A 19,055-nucleotide genomic window follows, 5' to 3' on the forward strand; every position below is an offset into this window, starting at 1 on the left:
CCCCCCCCCCCTTCTCTCTCTCTCTCTCTCTCTCACACACACACACACACACACACTAAATAAACTTGTGAACAGTGATCATCAGTGATGGCTGCTAAAATTGATCAGTGAGGTGTTTCATAGTGGGTAGATTAAGTTGAGGACCCTTGATGACTCGATAGATCAATTATAGTATCACAAAAAGAAAGACAACCAGAGACATTATTAGCCTCCTGATTGAAGTAGAAAGTACACAATACTACCATATTCAGGTTAAAAACAACAAAAAACTGCCCAAGGGGCACCTAGGGACTCATTCAGTTAATCATCCAACTCTTGATTTCAGCTCAGGTCATGATCTCACATTTGGTGAGTTTGAGCCCCATGTGAGGCTCTCTGCTAACTGCTTGCAGAATCTGCTTGAGCCTCTCTTTTTCTCTCTCTCTGCCCCTCCCCCGCTTGTGCCTGCTTGTGGGCACGCAAGTTGTCTCTCAAAAACAAATAAATAAACATTTATTTTAAATTAAAAAAAAAAATTGTACCTGAATCTAATCAAGCTACTAGGTTGTTTTAATAGGAAATTTAAGGGATAGAAGAATGTGTTAAGTGACATCAGGGAGATGCAGAAGTTAAAATCCAGAATTAGAAATTTTTGTAGGATAACTAATTTGGTTTTTTTCTACAAATAATCTGGTGATGTGGGAGTTGGCAGAGTATGGGAGAGAGGCATTTGACAAATCAAAATTGACAGATATGTCAAACAAATACAGTGTAGGGATCTTGATCCTGATTCCAGTTAACAATTGTAAAAGACATTTATCAGGCTGGGTAATTTTAACACTGATTAGCTATTTTATGACATTAAGAAATTATTAATTTTTATTGATATAATTAATGATATGTTTTAGAGAAGAATCCTTTTACAGCTACATACTGAAGTATTTACAGATAAATGATATTTAAAATTTTATCTAAGTTTGTTCTATTAGAGATGAGACCATTGTTTTTCAGTTCATTGATTTTTTGTTTTATAGTTACTAAATTTCTTCACTTTATTATTATGATTATAATAGTATTATTTTTCTATATCTTGAAAAGGCTGTGAATGATATTTCTGATTTTTAATCTCTAGTGTTCTATTTTTTGTTGCTTTTTAACTATTCTGCAATTATTTTAATTCTTTTATGCAATAATTGGGAATGTTTTTTAATGTCTAGGTGCTTGGGTTTATTGTTGTTTATTTACATTTTTCTTAATGATTTCCAATTTTATTTCCTTCTAAACAGAGAGTAAGATCTTAGCAGATTCTGCTTTGTGCTATATTGATGTTTTCTTTGTATGTTAATTTATAGTCCATCTTTGGAAATGCCCCTTGGATTCTTGGGAGGGAAAAGGTATATCTTTGCAGTCTGTGTATATGTTTTCAGTCATTCATACATCATTTAATATTATATGTACTTTCTATATCCCTGGTTTTACTTAGAAATAGTATATTATTGACCAAGTACAGTTGTATTTCTGTCAGATTGTCCTTTTATTTTTCAATTTTGACTCCATGTTTTGAAGTTATTTGGCATGTGAAAAATCATTATTAATGGATTTCATCTTTTTTCAACATAGGATTCCTTTTTCTGTCTAATGTTTTTTGCACTGAATTCTGCTTTGTTGAACACTTAATATTGCTATCTCTTATCTCTGTTTCTTGATGTTTGTCCCATTGTTTTGTTTTTAACCTTTCTGTGTAAGAATGCCTCATGTAAACAGCCTATGGTTTACTTTTTACTTTTTTACTAAATCTGGTGGCCTATTTTAATAAGAGCTACCGTTTACTGAGAAGCTCCTTACTATGTACCAGGGACTATGGTAAGAAACTTTTTATATACAAGTTCTCATTTAATCCTTAGAACAAATCCAAGAAGATGACCCTCTTATCACTATTTAGAGATGAAGAAATTGAGGTTCACAGAAGTTGAATAATTGACATAAGTTGTTCTTTCTTACTACATGATTACTGTGAGAATATTTCTCTCTCAGATCCTAACCTGTATGGCTAGTGGGTATGTATAGCTTGTAACCAAATTTTTATGGTATTTATCTAAAGTCCTTTGCCAGATTGAGGAGAGATCTATTGCTACCTGGGAAGAGGACAGTTTATTTTTGAATAAATTAGACCTGTTTATAGTTCTTCCGTTACCAAAACAATACATGAAAAACTATAACCTCAATGATTTGATGTCCCAGAATACAATAAAATCATTTCCTGTCCATATTAGAAGAGTTGTTTTCTCTGAGTAGGTGTAGAAAGTCATTGTTGATGTTAGGGATGCATTGGAGGCTGGTGACGCTTCCCCAGCTGCGGTAGAAAGCAGCTTCCTCATGGGGCAAAGAGGTTTTCCTCCTGGTCACCTCATTACAGTGTATATACAGTGGGTATCAGTGAAAATCCTTTGCATTTCTGTTTGGCCCCACATTTGTTCTTTGTGGTTCTCTTTTCGATGAGTGGAAATTCCTTTTGGGATGTGGGGGTTCACAAATTTGTCTTTGTTTCATCAACATTTCAGTAGGAAAGTAAGGTTGAATCAGTTAGTTGGTAGTAGTTTATCATCCTCTTAAGCAAGAACCTTTCAAAGCCATTAGACATTTCTTTCTCCTTTTAAAGAGCATGAACTATCTATGTGATGTGTAGAGGCATTAAGAGATAGGTGAGGACTGTCCTAGAATATCTATTAATAGTTTACCAATATGTTTTCTTAAGATGTCTTATGAAGTTAATGAGTGCCGAAAAATTGAGACCCTTGAAAATTTGGACCTGGATTTTGATGGTGATGTCACAGAACTTGAAACTTTTGGAGTAAACACCACCAAACCATCAAAGTCACCAAGTCCAGCAAGCACTTACACAGTACCCAACACAACAGATACCCCCACAGCTCCCAGCACAGCAACCACATCTGTGGCACCAACTGCTCCAGACATTTCTGCTCATTCTAGAAGTTTATCTCAGATTCTGATGGAACAGTTGCAAAAGGAGAAACAGCTCATGACTGGTATGGATGGTGGCCCTGAAGAGTGCAAAAATAAAGATGATCAGGGATATGTACCATGTGGTGAAAAGGCATCAAATCCTGAGAAGTCTTTGGTGCAAGATAGTGACTTGAAAATGTCTGATTCCTTACAGTTAGGAAGTTCTACAGAAATTGAAACCTCTAATAAAAATGATATAGCTACTGATACCGTATATGTCCCTGAAAAACTAAATATTCTAGAGAACACAGACAATTCAAAGGAAAAGACTGTTACATCAGAAGCAGTGAGAAGTGAAGATGTAATTCTTTGCAATAGTGATACAGATGAAGACTGTTTAATCATTGACACAGAGTGTCAAAATAATAGTAATGGAAAGACAGCCGATGTGAATTCTAATTTAAATTCTAAACCAGCTAGCCCCAATTCTTCTTCCACACAGGCTTCTGTAGGAAACCAGACTAATGCTACTTGTAGTCCTGAAGAGTCATGTGTTTTAAAAAAACCTATCAAACGAGTATATAAAAAATTTGATCCAGTTGGAGAAATTTTAAAAATGCAGGATGAACTCCTAAAGCCAATTTCCAGAAAAATACCTGAATTGCCCTTAATGAATTTGGAAAATTCTAAACAAACTCCACCTTCTGAACAATCCTCTGCTCCTTCAGATGCCTCTAGTTGGCCAAAATCTGTTTGGCCTTCTGCGTTTCAGAAGCCAAAAGGACGTAAGTAAATATTTACAAAGACCTTTGTATTAACTGTTTTGCCTCTTCCTTATCCTTCAGTTTTTCTCCCGCATTCCCTCACTTTCTCTGTTATAACCTGTCTCATATATAAATATATATATATATATATATATATATTTTTTTTTTTTTTTTTTGAGAGAGAGAGTGCAGGGAAGGGACAGAAGAAGGGAGAGAGAGAGAAAGGGAGGGAGGGAGAGAACATATTAAGCAGGCTCCACTTCAAGCACGGAACCTGACACATGCAGCTTGGTGTCACAACCATGAGATCATGACCTGAGCCAAAATCAAGAGTCACATGCTCAACTGACTGAGGCACCCAGGCACCCCCTGTCTCATAATCTTTACATCGTCATTGAGATTTCATTTTTCAGTGTACTGTTTATCCAACATGTACAGTGGCTACTGTAGCTGCAGGTGATATGGCTCACTGGAATGATGAAGGGGAAGTGATCAAAAATAATCATCAATGTTTATGAGTTCAAAATTGACTAATTTGTGGTGTCAGACCGGAGTTTTATACTTTTTCACATTCTGAGATAGATATAAAGTTGCATCTCAGCTCTGCCTGAGAAGTCTTCCCAGAGTTGTTAAAAGGCCACATTTTTGGTCTTCTTTTTCTTCTGTTGTTTGGTGGGAGGAGGAGGAGGGTTGATATAAAAAATTTTTTTCAGTTGAAAAGCAGGTTAGGGAAAATGACATCACTTTTTTTAAAACTTTTTTTCTTCTTGCTTCATATGTTGTTTCACTAATTTAACGGTGTTAATGAAGGTAGTAAAAGTTTTGACTTCAGCTCTTGGCTGCAGTTCCTGTAAAAGTAAACAGAAATGGTACTAGTGTGAATGTTCAACTCAGAGAAATAGAAAGTAAAGTTGATAGAAACCTAAAATTAGATAATGGAATTATTTTATTTTGAATTATGATGGATAAAGAGCTAATGTATTTTAAAATAAAAATGAGAAATATAATTATTTTTAAAGGATTGCCATACGAACTTCAGGATTATGTTGAAGATACAACAGAATATGTAGCTCCGCAGGAAGGAAATTTTGTTTACAAGTTATTTAGCCTGCAAGACCTGTTGTTACTTGTGCGATGCAGTGTCCAGAGGATAGAGACCAGACCACGTTCTAAAAAACGGAAGAAAATCAGAAGAGTAAGTTGTTACCTCGGGAGTTAGGATGTGGTAGTATAAGTAGATAATCAGCAAATATTTAACATGCCATTGTTATGAAGTTTAATTTTAAATTGTTGGTCACTCTAGAATTTTTCCAGGTTGAGCTGAGGCTTTTTGTTTATTGTTTTTTTAGTAAAATACTGAAAGCACTTTTAATAAGGGAAAATGGAAAGTGTTAAATATAAAATTCATGAATGCTCGTAACATTCTTGCATGGAATTTATAAACTTTATGAAAAATGGCACCATCATAGATTTGACCTAGGCTGGCACATATATTCCTGCTTTCTGTGAATTTGGAGTTCCATTACGACTTAGCCCCTTTCTCTCTTACTTTGGGGATCTTCTTGACTCATTTTAGAAGTACCACATCTTGACAGGTGCGCTTTCACACACATTTGAAGTCTTCCCAGAGTTGTTAAAAGGCCACATTTTTGGTCTTCTTTTTCCTCTGTTGTTGTTTTTTTTTTTTTTTTTTGGTGGGGGGAGGAGGAGGAGGGTTGATGTAAAAAATTTTTTTCAGGTAAGAAGTTCTTACTACAGTTTGAGTAATTGGTTCTTAAATAGTTTTCTGTATTTGATATTTGAAGTTGTCTTTGAGATTAGTTTGTTTTTTGTGTGATCACTGAATTCTGGTAAAGAGGAGCCTCTATATTATAACTGATTATAGTGATGTCTTTCATTTTTACATAAGAGAATTTTTTCCGTTGTGTACATTTGTCATTTTGTGTGTGTGTGTATTTTTTTTTAATTTTGATGTCTCTGTCTCTTGCTTTCTAACCTACCTCCTAATAAGAATCCTTAGTGATCACTTTAAAATGTCATTATAGTTGCAGCTAGGAATCAGGTGATCAAAATTAGTGATGCTTTAGCATTGACCCTTGTGGATCAAGTCCCTGATTACTACTTTGTCATATTAAGGAGTAACTGGGAAAAGGAAGGAAGGAGGGAGGGAGGGAGGTGGGGAGAAAGAGAGAGAAAGAAAAGAAAGGGAGGGAGGAAGTGCCAGCCTTTCCAAGCTGCTAATAGCAGTGTCTATCAAGAAAAAATTCTAAAAGGAACCCATCAGGATCTAGGATCTTTGTCCAGCAGAATCTAGTGGACTTGGAGGATCTTTTGCTTGATGATACTGTTATCCTTTGTTAAATAGAAGGAAGATTGTGAATAAATTTTTTAATTCTTTTCATAATTTGGTTTTTATCAGTGGTTAAGACTTGAAATTTTAGAAACCAAATGGTTTTGAATTAAATGTATGTAGTAGGGTTTTTTTTAAGAGAAAGTCAAGGAATGACAGAATACTAAAAAGTTTATTTTAGTCTGCTCCTAAATAAAGGCTAATATTCTCTAAATTAAAAGATTTTACCTTATTTGCTAATTTTTTCCCTTCTCGTGTATACTTACCTGTGATCAATTTAATGGCCATAGCATGAATGTCTTAAATATGTGTCAGTGCTATGGACTGTGTTTTCAGTGTTTTATTTCTGTAATTTTTACTATCTCTCTGATTTATTTGGGAGCTAACCTCATTTCTTTCGCTTTCTACCCTGTGAACCCTTAGCACTTTGCATTGATCTCCCAGCTGCCAGCAGTTAGTAACTATTGGTGGCCAGTATCTCTTAAGAAAGAATAGCTTTAGGGATATATTGGGTACCGAGTTAATTCTTGAAACAGATAACCTATTAAGGACATTGTCATTCACTTGACTAAAATGCAATTTGTAAATATTGAGACACAACTTTATAGTTAAGAATTCACTCTTCATCAAAATATATCAAAATAGTCAAGCCCCAAAGAATATCTATAGCCTTAGATATAGAATATAAATAGCCTTATATTTTTGATTATGTCAAAACCAGAGTAAAATTATAAACTTTTCAGTGAATTCTTATCATATTGTACCTTTTATTATCTGTAATAGTTTAGTACACATGGTTAAAATCCCTTAGTAGAATGCATTTCCCTTGGAATCATGTGTGACTTACTTGTTTCTCCCAAATGTTTTATATCCTAGAAACACAATAAACAGGTATTCTATAAACAAGAAGAATTGAGGGATGAGAGAGAAGAGGGTGTTATTAAGGAAGAAATTATTTCAGGGAAATTTAAGCACTAGTTTGGAAAGTTTTAAAGTAGCCCTATTTAAACTCTAGGTAAGAAAGCATTCTCATTAATATTTACTACTTAAAAACCAACTTGTTTAGATAAAGCTTTAAAATACCTAAAAGTCTCTTCAACCTCTGATACTAGCTATTAAGTATCTATTTAGGAATTCATGTAAAAGTTTAGAAAGGTTTATATGAGTAACTGGAAGACAGAACCAATAAAAGCTTTCATTTGGGGAAAATAGGAGTTACTATTCAAGGTAGAAAGGAAGAGTAAATATAATTTTTTCTTAATTTACCTATTTATTTTGAGAAAGAGAGTGAGAGAGCACACATGCACGTGAGTAGGGGAGGGGCAGAGAGAGGGAGAGAGAGAATCCCAAGCAGGCTCCACGCCACCAGCACAGAGCCCATTGCAGGGATCAAACACACAAACTGTGAGATCATGGCCCGAGCCAAAATCAAGAGTCAGACAGTCTACGACTGAGCTACCTGGGTGCTCCAGTAAATTTAATTTTTATAGTTTGAAAACTTTGTATTTAAAATTTCACTTTAGTTTTGGAATAATACCATAAAATATCCAGACTTTTCTTTCCCTTGGCTTCCTGGAGATGGCAGTAGAATACACACAGAAATTAAAACCAGATTCAGGACTTAGTTTTATAGATACGGCAGTATTATCAAGGAAAATTTACTCACGATCCAAAAAGAGTATCTTCTCTATCAGTTATTCAACTCTGCTGTAAACTGACTCTGTCCCTGAGCAAATTTCTCAACCATTTTAACCTCTCCTTCCTTATCTCTAGCTTATCGTTGCAACTATAAGCAACTGTCAATGTGGACTACCAATTCCCAAAGAATTATTATATAATAAAACGCTTTTAGCAGTAAAATTATCTTTATCACAGTGTAATTTGTTTTTAAATGTGAAGACACGTAGGAGCCTTATACTTGAGGTTTGGCCCCCTGGAACAAGAGCTTATTAAATATGCAAAACCTAAAGTACAGAATTGTTGGAATATTATTTTGTGCACTTGAAACTAATATAACACTGTTAATTATACTTCAATTTTTAAAAAAAGAAAAACCTTGTTCTTCATCTCGGATTCTGCATTTTAAAAAAGCTATTTCCCGGGTTATGCATATGCACTTTGAAATCTAAGAAACACTGCTTTAAGAGTTTTACAACATTCAAAGGTAATCTTATGAACCAAGCTTACTGTTAAGAAAAATTTTACTGGATTTGAATTGTTCTTACCACCATCATTGTTCCAAGCACACTAAATTTGCCACTTTGCGAAAATCAGGAATTCTGAAACATTTATGAAATATTTTCAAGTATATGAATAGTGACAGCTTAGTATAATTTCAAAAGTACTAACTAGCCATATCACTTTGAATAAATTTCTTCAATCATGTTATTTCTCCTTCTGCAGCTGCAAATGAAGAGACTACTATTAAAAGTAGAATATTCTTTGACAGAAATGAGATAACATGAGCATAGTGAACATGACTAACATACTATTTCAGAAGCATGTATATCTTTGCATATACTCGTTTAGACCAGTAATGGCCACAGTTATTTTACTTAATCTATTTAGTGTCCTGACCAATAAACTCTAAATGGATAATTTACCAGGTATTTAATGTTCGGAACAAAGCCTTTGTATTAATGAAGATAAGGACACTGACAGGTGTTAATGTAGGTATTAATGCCTATACATTCATAGAATGAAAACAAGCTAGTCAGAGCATTTGAGCCTGAGACCATGTGTTTAATGCTTTAAAGGGCCAAAAATTTTTTTCCTTTTTTATCCTCTGAGAATTAATAGTATAAGTCTTTGGTTCCTAGCATCCATCTTTGAACCTTTGGGCAAATATGTGTTATAGGCTCTGTTCCCAGGTTTCTAATGTCACTTACACAGCCTGATAAAATGTGTGCATATGTAGGGAGGTATGTGGATTTGGGGTGGAGATGGGAGGCAGGTAGCTGTTGGTTCAGGATGTCTTATCTGTCCACCTCGAATTCTACTGTATCTGAACGGATGAAATAAGATTACGTGAAAGTATTTTGAAAGTGGCAGAACTATATAGGCAAATGTATTTGCTATGAAAAGTAAATTAATGGAGCTTTGAAAAAGCATAACCTTGCATTTCAGCAATTTCCGGTTTATGTACTACCCAAAGTGGAATATCAAGCTTGTTACGGAGTTGAAGCTCTAACTGAAAGTGAACTGTGTCGCTTATGGACTGAAAGTTTATTGCATTCCAACTGCTCGTTTTATGTTGGTAAGTTACACAGGAGGCTTTATTCTCCTTTTTAATTCCTTTGTAAAAACATACTTTTGTTAATCAATTATAAATACTTCCATTCTGTACTCTTTGTTTTCAGTTTTCTTATTGTGTTAACATTTTTTTCTATTAAAACAGCATTCCTTCTGCAGACTTAAATGGTGGGGTGTGACTAGTGAGATCAAATGTTTTCGTTTCCCTCTTACTCATTGTTCAGTTGTACTTGAATGTCAACATAGTCCTTTTATTTTTAAAATACTTAGTTTATTTTACAGTATAATAAACTAAAACTGTAGAGGTGTTTTCTAACAAGCTTCTTTTAAACTGTTACTGTGAACATATTTTGAAGTTTTCTTAAAATTATAATGACATTTGAATTTTTTCAAATAACATTTTTTTACTTTGTTTCTGTTTTGCTATTTGAGGGGGTGGTTAGGGATTTGATTTGTGTTATCTGGGTTCACGTACAGTTAACATATTTCACATGAAGGATTACTTACCAGTCATTATTGATATTGCTCCCTCCAAGTGGAATGGCTCATCCCATGTTTTAATTCATACCATATGTCTCAGTCCATCCCAAATATCTCAAGCTGCCCTTCTGTGAAGTCATTTCCTTCTTTTGATATTTCAAGGTAGTCTTTTTTTCACCACTTTTATGACTTGTTACTTTGTATTGTATTGTTCCTTTTGATACTTACCCTATCTTCCCAGTAGACAGTAAGTAGTTTAAGGTCAGTGTCTGATGAAACTTTGTATTCTCATAGTGCTTAGCATAATTCCTGGTGTGAAATAACTGTTACGAGTGTGTTTTTCTTGCTTAATCAGAAAAAGGAGACTCATCTGAAAATTTTTTCCATATTTTGGTTAATCAATATTTTGTCTTTACTGTGTAAGAGTATTAATAAGATAACTGATTTGCTCTCTCTGCTTAACTCAAAAACACAAGTGGCTAAATGTCCTACTTGGTAGTGCACTAGCCCCCTCCTCCTGTTTCATACTCAGTGCCCGAAGTTCTTTTAGTTTTCAGCCACTGACCACAATTGCAGTGTTCCTCCAAAAGACCTCTTGCCATGAAACATACCAACAGTCTTCATGTAAGCTACTTGAAAGCAGTTACTAGCCACATCCATTTTAGGAAAGGATGAAACAAAAACTGAGCACTTAAATCCTGTTTAAAGCATGGAAAGAATAGAGACTCATGACGAAAACAGTACGAAGTGGTGGGTTTTTTTTGTTCGATTTCTGATGTACTCTAACAGATAAAACTGCCATCATTTATATGGCTTACTTCATCTAAAGTATTCTTTGAAGTCCAAGTAATTATTGTCCTATGTGCTCTTTATCTTCCGTAAATCTTACCCACTTGTAAGCCATTCATTTTAATTTAATGGGATGGTGTATTTGGTTTCTCTGACATTTGTTTGATGAGAAACCTATGTTGCATGGTTGTGTTTTCTTTGGGGTTGGGGATAGGTTTGAATTTTTATGTGGGCGTGAATATGTTTTAAAATGTCATTTTAAAAGCATCTATGGGTTAGAGGGTTGTTTTTTATTGTTGTTTCATGTTGCTGTATTACTCTTTTAATTTTCAGAAAAATGTTACATCAGGAAGGGGGTGTAGGAGAAAGGGCTCCTAAGTAAGTTTTTTTTATAATTACTCTCTGGAAATACAGAAAGCAACAGTCATTTTTGTTATTGTTGTATCTAGAATGACTGAATATAATTAAAATAAGTTATATATCAGTTGTGAAAGTGGTTTGTGTGACTCATTACTTAATCTCTATAGTTACACCTAATATAATGTAGACTTAGTGGTTTTGGTTTTCAGAAGAGTGTCTGTCTACAGATAGTCAAAAGGTAAAGGAGCTGTGTATAAAATACTTAAGACATCCCACTTCAGAAGTGTTTATTATTGCCCTTTGACATCCAAGTAACAGACTAAATTGGAAATGAGTTGCTAGATAGGAGTTACAGTATACCCTTAAAAGCTGTAATGTGTTTCTTTTCAAATATTCTGTTCTTTGATCCTCCCTGTTAATAAGTTAGTTTTCCTCACTACACTCCTCCCAGCCTCCCAAAGTACAGCTTATAGAATATTGTTGAGTATTTTTTTTCTTCTTTGGTTTATTATGTATCTACCACTCGCAAACCAAGTTGTATATTATCAGATGCACTTGAAATGCTCTAAAGTCATCCTTAGAAACTATTAAACACATGTGTGCGTGTGTGTGTGTGTGTATGTGTGTGTAAAATAATAGAACAAAAGAATATAATAGAGCTCTCATTTATGAAGTATGTAATGTGGGTCGACGACTATATATCCATTATTGCTAATCCTCACTATTCTGTGAAATAGATGATGTTTATCTTTGTTTTACAGAGGAAGAAAGTAAGGTTCTCTGTGTTTATTGCTCAAGAGTACACAGTTGCTGGGAAATCCAGAATTTATATCCGTATCTCTTCTGATTCCACAGCCTGTGCTTTTTCCATTATAAATAGAGTAGTGGAAATCATGCTAAATGTGGGAGTGAGAAGATATGTGTGTATGATTACTATGTATTTTATAATTGTTTGCCTGAGCCTTTTCACTTATACATAATGAACATAATAATATTTTGTTCAACTTACTTCAGGGACTGTATATACAAACCTTTTTTATTATAATTATTACCTAATATATTGCCCCAAAAGTAGACTTCTTGATGAAAATAGATAACTGCAAGACAATGAAGGAAGATTTTGTATATTTGTGCTGAGGAAAAAGCTAGTAAGCTAGAATTAGGTGAAAATATGGAAGATCATCTTTATGATACAAGAGTTAAAGGATTTCTTATCCAAAAATTAAAAGCAGCCTAAAACAAAGAGCAATAACTTCTCTATACTTACACATAATTTTTAAATCTCTACATAGTGCTCTTTCCATTCTAAGAAAATAAAATAGTTGTAAAGTACACCATTGACTTGATGTGTTTTTGTCTTCCATTTTTAACTTTTTAAATATAATACACTTTCAGAAAATGGAAAGAGTATAAATGTACAAATCAAGGAATTATAACAAAGCTAGTACCTCTGCAACTAGTACCCAGATCAAGAAGCTGAAAACTACCAGTGACCCAGAAGATCCCCAAGTGATCCTTCCCAATCATTGCCTTCTTACTCTTCTCCATTTGTAGTCATAATTCCAATGTGATAGTCTTGTTTTCCCACTCCATACACATGGAGCCATAAAATAGTAGTTTTTTGCTTATGCCTTCTTTCAATTAACATAATTTTTGAAATGTATCCATGTTGTGTGAAATTTATCCATATTGTTACTGTATGTAACACTAGTTTACTTTTGTTATTTTGACATACTCCTTTATAAGAATATACTACAGTTTATCCATTTAACTTTAGGAACCTGTCTGGGTGGTTTCCATTTTAATGGAACTCTGAACATACTTGTAAATGTCTACTAGTGCATGCATACATATTGCTATTGGGCATATGCCAAGGAGTGGAATTACTAGGTTATGTATGCTTTCAAATTCAGTAGATAATTTCAGAAAGTTTTCCAAAATGATTGAGACAACTTACATTTATATTAGCAATATGTGAGGGTTCCAGTTTTTTTCACATTCTTGCCCATACTTGGGCTTCTCAGTTGACTTAATTGTAGCCATGCTGGTAGGTAGATAGTATTATTTCATTTTTGTTTTACTTTGCCTTTCTTTGGTTGTTTATGAAGTTGGACACTCTTTCATGTGATTGAACATTTGGATGTTCAGTTTTATGAATTGCCTATTCAAACTTCTTGCTCATTTCTCTGTTGTGACATTTTTGTTTGTTTGGTCCTTCTTTATTGGTTTTAAATGTTACAGATATTTTTCTCCCACTCTGTAACTTGCCTTTTCAGTCTGTTAATGCTATCTTTTGAACTTATGATTTCCTTTATGATTACTGCTTTCTTTGTCCCATTTTAAACTGCATCCCCCAGCAAGATCATGAAGATACTCTCCTATATTATCTTCTAGAATCTTTGTCTTTTTTTCCTACCCCTTCTATTTAGATATACAGTTTATGTGGTATTTTTACATGGAATATCAAGATCATATTTTCAATTTTTAGCACTCTTTATTGAAAATACCACCCTTTCTCTGCTGCTCTCCAATGCTACTTGTATTATAAATCATATATGTGAATCTAATTCTCACTCCCTGTATGTCCTTCAGGCAGTACCTGTTTTAAGTACTCCACCTGGAGTAATTACTTAATTTTTCTACCTACTCTAGCTAGACAATTAACACTGTTTAAATCACTCCAGCTTTATAAACTGTTCTATGTTGTAAAGTGAATCTTGTCAATTGGTTTTCTTCAGGAGTTTCTTGGCTATTCTTGGCCCTTTGTATTTACAAATTTTGGAGTCAGCTTGTCAGTTTCTACCAACAACAGCAAGAAGTCTGGGATTTTTGTTAGCAACTGCATTGACTCAATGTGGAGCAAATTGATAGCTTCACAATAACATATCTTCTAATCTATGAACTTTGTATGTTTCTCTATTTATATCTTTAATTTCTCTTAGTATTTTACGATTTTGTATGTAGAGATCTTGTATATCTTTTAAGTGCATTTTGTTGGTATTTTTAAGCTATTGTAAATGGTATTTCTGACATGTTACTTTCTTATGGTTTGTTACTAAAATATAAACTTTATTTGCATGTTGATTTTGTATATTGATCTTCTATCTAACAACTTAGCTAAACTCACTTATTCATTCTAATGATTTAGATGTTTTAAGTAACCAATCATGTCTTCTGCAAACAATGACCATTTTATTTCTTCTTTCCAACCTTTATACCTATTTTTCCTTGCCTTCATTACCTAGCACTTAATTAGAGGGTGAATAATGGGCATTTTAACCATATTTCTAATCTTAAGAGGGAAGGTTTTCAACATTTCACCATTGTGTTTGGTATTTTGCATAGGTTTTTGTAGATACCTTTTATTATAATAAAGAAGTTCCTTAGTATTCCTAGTTTAAGAATTTTAATCATGAATGGGTAAAAAAAAAAAAACTATCAGTTATTTTCTTCGCATTTGATGTGTTGCTGTGACTTTTTTATTCTACTAATGTGACATATCCTGTTGATGAATTTAAAATGTTAATCCAACCTTGGTGCCCCTGGGTGGTTCAGTTGGTTAAGTGTCCATCTTGTTTTAGGTTCAGGTCATGATCTCATGAGTTCATGGGTTCAGGCCCCATGTCGGACTCCGTGCTGACAGTGTGGAGCCTGCGTGGGATCCTCTGTCTCTCCCTCTCTCTGCCTCTCCCCAACTCGCGCGTGCGCACGCACGCACACACACACACACACACTCTCTCTCTCTCTCTCTCTCTCAGAATAAATAAATAAATTTAAAAAGAAAATGTTAATACAACCTTGTGTTCCTGCCATAAACCCAGCTTGCTCATAATATATTATTCTTTTTATATATTTGCGGATTTAATTTAATATTAATATTAATTTTGTTAATATTCTGCCATCTGTGTTTATGAGTGAGATTGGTTTGTAATACCTTGCCTAGATGTCGATATTAAGGTTATGTTTATGTCATAAAGTGAGTTCAGATGTATTCCCTCTTTTCTTATCTGATAGAATTTCTGTAAAGTTGGTGTTAATTCTATAAATGGTAAATTTTACTTAGGAAGCATGTGAGCCTAAAGTTTTCTTTTTTGAGAAGCTTCTAATTATCAATTCTGTTTTTAAATTAGTTTTAGAGCCATTCAGATAGTTAATTTCTTGCATCAGTTTCATAGCTTGTGGTATGTGTATGCTTTTAAGAAATGTTTTCAGTTTAAATTTTGAAAAGTACGGGCATAAAGGTCTTCATAATATCCTCTTCTCTTTTAATGTCTGTAGTACCTATAGTAATTACCACATATTAGTAATAAATTTGAGTTTATATATTACTTCTATTTGACTCATTGGTTTAGAGACCTTTGTCTTAGTGCTTTCTTGTGAATTGGATATATTTTTATTCCATTTATTCCCCTTTATTAACAGAATAGTTCTTTGTTAACATAAATATATATATACTCTTTTGCTACTTGTTTTTTTCTTTTCTCTTTTACTCCTCTTTTAAAGGTTACTCTAGAGTTGTGCCAATACAGTAGCTCCTAGCCACAGGTGACTATTATAAATTTATTAAAACTAAGTAAAACTTAAAATTCAGTTTCTCACTTATACCAGCCATATTTCAAGTGCTTGAAACCTGCATCTGGTCACCATATGGGACAGTGCGTATATTTCCAAGCATCACAAAAAGCTCAATTGGAGAGTGCTACTTTAATAATTTTAACATGCATCCCTGACTTATCTCCATTAAAAAGTACTCTAGTCTTTTCTCAGACAATAGTATTTTATTTTTGTATACATTATTATTAGTATATACTTTTGATATTCATTTACATTTATTTACTGATTTACTGCTTTTCTTCTCATATTTTTAAGATTCAGACTAGTGTCATTTTTCCCTGTCTGAAGAATACCCTTTATATTATCTTTATTACAGATATGTTAGTGACAGAGAGTCCCAGTTTTTATTCATCTAAAAGGTTTATTATTATTATTGTTGTTGTTGTTATTAATTATTTCAACTTTATTCTTGAAAAGTCAGCTGTCCATGTTAATTTTTTGCTCCTTTGAAAGTAACAAGTCTCTTTTCTCTGGCAGACAAAATTTTATCTTCCTCCTGGTTTTGAACAATTTTCCCACAATGTACTTAGTTTAGATTTTCTTTGTAAATATTCCTTTTGGGGTTCATATTTCTCCTTGAAAATGTGACTTGATGACTTTGAACAATTTTGGAGGGTTCTGTCATTATGTCCCCAACCATCATTGCTTTTCCATTGTCTCTCTTTCTCCTCCAAGATTTTAGTTGCAGTGTTATTATCTTATTGTAACCCTAATGTCCTATATTTATTTTTCTTTATTTACCTTTCCTTTTGACTCTTCATGCATCATGTTTGATATTTTTTTTCTACTTCATTAATTCCCTCTTCATCTGTCCCTGATACACTATTTAACCCATGACTTGAGTCCTTAATTTCAGTTATTGTATTTTTCAGTTTTAGATTTTCTATTTGGCTCTTTCCTTCTTTCTTTCTTTCTTTCTTTCTTTCTTTCTTTCTTTCTTTCTTTCTTTCTTTCAGAGAGGGACAGAGCTCGTGGGTGAGCAGGGGAGAGGGGCAGAGGAAGGCAAAGGGAATCTTAAGCAGTCTGCACACTCAGTGTGGAGCCTGACACGGGTTTGATCTCATGACCCAGGATCATGACCTGAGCCAGAATCAAGAGTCACCCACTCAACTGACTGAGGCACCTAGGGGCCCCTGCATTTGCTTCTTTTTTTACAGATTATAGTTTTCTATAGAAATTCTCAATCTTTCCTTTGTCATATTAGGTAAAATTATTTTAAAATCTGTGCCCAGAGCCTCTGTTTTCTAGATTTCTTGTGGATCTTTTCTATTTTCTTTTATGTATTAGTTTCCTAGGACTACTGTAACAAAGTACCACAAAGTAAGTGGCTTAAGACAACAGATATTTCTTGTTCTGGAGGCTAGAAATCCAAAATCAAGGTGTCACTGGATCATCCCTCCGAAACCTGTAGGAGAGAATCCTTCAGAAGATAGAATGCTTTTTGTCATCTGGTATTTGCCAGCAGTTGTTGACATCTTTGGATTGTAGATGCATCACCCTTATCTCTTGTTTCTCTCATCAAAAGGCATCTTCTTCCTGTGTCTCTGTCTTCTTATACAGACACCAGTCACTTGGATTAAAGGCCCACCCTACTCATCTTAATAGGACTTCATCTTAATCTTTAATTATATCTGCTATGATCCTGTTTCCAAGGAAGGTCATGTTCTAAGGTACTGTGGATTAGGGATTCAGCATATCTTTTGTGGGGGACACAATTAATCTCACGTTTCTTTTTTTTTTTTTCCATGTTATTTCATTGTATGCCAGGCTGTTTTTTATCATGGGCCAGCTGTTATATATGAAAAATTGTAGAGATAATGAGAAAGCTAAAATGTATCTTCCTCTAGACAAGACTACTTAAAGAAAACGTTTTTTTTTATTTGAGAGAGAGAACATGTGAGTTGGAGAGAGGGGAAGAGAGAGAGAGAGAGAGAAAGAGAATCTCAAGCAGGCTCCGCACTCACCATGGAGACCAATGCAAGGCTTGATCCCACCACCCTGGGATCATGACCTGAACTGAAATAAAGAGTCAGATGCTCAACAGACTGAGCCACCCAGATGGCCCTAGACAAGATTACTTGCAATCTACCCTAATTCACTTATAGGGAGTTAGATCATTTAAAGCTTGACTTTGGACCCTAGAAAGACCAGTCTGTTTCTCACTTACTGCTAGGGTATTGCTATTCAAGGTCTGTGTAGATAGGAGTTGATGTAGCAGGACTGACACTACCAATCATTGGAAAGACCTGTGTAAGGTCTTGTACAAGACCTGTGTAAGGTCTTGGAAAGACCTGTGTAAGACCTTGCAAGGCTGGCTCTTAGCTGATATGTGGGAACTTAGCTAGTAAACCATTCTCTATACTGATAGAAGACTTTGTCTAACTGATAAGGATAGGTCATAGTACCCACACTGTACAGACAATATGGCTTATCTTGAACATCTGCTTTCCTTTGAAAGGTGAATTTTGGTATGTGGTAGGCAGTGGGCACCTACATTATGAACCTCCAATAAAAACCTTGAGTGCTAAATCTCTGATGAGCTTTTCCAATATACAAAAAAAAAAAAACAACTTGTTGCTGGAACAATTAAGGTGCATCCTATGTGACTTCAGTAGGAAGGGACTCTTTGTTTTTTAATTGTGGTAAATATACATATTTTAGAATAACCTAGAATTTACCATCTTAACCATCGTAGTATCCAATTCAGAATACATTTTTAGCGTACAATTCAGTGGTATGAAGTACATTCATTGTGTTATGCAGCCATCACCACTGTCCACTTCCAGAATTTTTTCATCATCCCCAAACAGAAATTCGGGAGAGACTCATAGATTTCAACTGGTTTCCTCTGGACCTCACTCCACCCACCTTTTCCTTTTGGTCATTTTTCTTTTGCTTTGTATCCTTTTGCTGTAATATGTCTTATCCATGAGTACAGCTATATGCTAAATCCTATGAGTTCTTTTAAAGAATCACCAAATCCAGGGACCCCTTTTTACACAAGGTCCCAACTCAGAGTTTAGGTGTTCACTTCATTGATAGATCCCGAAATAGAGTTTTGGTCCTCTGATTCTGAAAGACTATTGAAAGCCCTGGTTCATTTCTTAGCCTTTCATTGCTTTTTCCAGAGAAAAGCAACCACAAAGACCAGGCTCACATCTCTAGGTTTCTTTCCTCTAGTTGGCTTCATTTACTCTTTACCCACACAAATGTATTCCCAATCCCTTTTCCTGGTTGCCACTAGTAAACTTTGTACTTTAATTGTATCGGATGCCCGTCTTTGGGCTTCTTGTTGATTGATCATATCTCAAGCTCCTAAAACAGTATCTGGCACATGGAGATACTCACTTATGTTTAGAATGAATGAGGTTGCCTTTGATTACTGGTTGAAGGAACAGTAAAAGTCAAGGAAAAGGGGAATGGTAAAAAACAAACCATTGAATTTGTATACTTTGTTCTTTTTGTCCCTAGGTGTGCATAAGATAAGCCACTGGGATGTAGGA

The 19,055-nt window shown here is 34.4% G+C and overlaps 1 protein-coding gene across 12 annotated transcripts in view; it reads left to right on the forward strand.

Annotated features, from left to right (window-relative positions):
• Positions 1-19,055, forward strand: part of ICE2 (interactor of little elongation complex ELL subunit 2) — a 63,922-nt gene that overhangs the window by 28,834 nt on the left and 16,033 nt on the right. For 8 of the 12 annotated variants that reach the window (XM_027067395.2, XM_053223944.1, XM_027067392.2 and 5 more), the window contains 4 exons: positions 1,332-1,373; positions 2,735-3,728; positions 4,727-4,902; positions 9,184-9,313. In XM_027067395.2, coding sequence (XP_026923196.1) covers positions 1,332-1,373; positions 2,735-3,728; positions 4,727-4,902; positions 9,184-9,313 — 1,342 coding nt within the window. Of the gene's footprint in view, positions 1-1,265; positions 1,374-2,734; positions 3,729-4,726; positions 4,903-9,183; positions 9,314-10,911; positions 10,957-19,055 lie in introns of those variants that run through there. The other 4 variants (XM_053223946.1, XM_053223945.1, XR_008299142.1 and 1 more) reach the window with 3 other exon arrangements.

The sequence above is a fragment of the Acinonyx jubatus genome, chromosome B3, assembly GCF_027475565.1.
Source record: "Acinonyx jubatus isolate Ajub_Pintada_27869175 chromosome B3, VMU_Ajub_asm_v1.0, whole genome shotgun sequence".
NCBI classification, from domain to species: Eukaryota; Metazoa; Chordata; class Mammalia; order Carnivora; family Felidae; genus Acinonyx; species Acinonyx jubatus.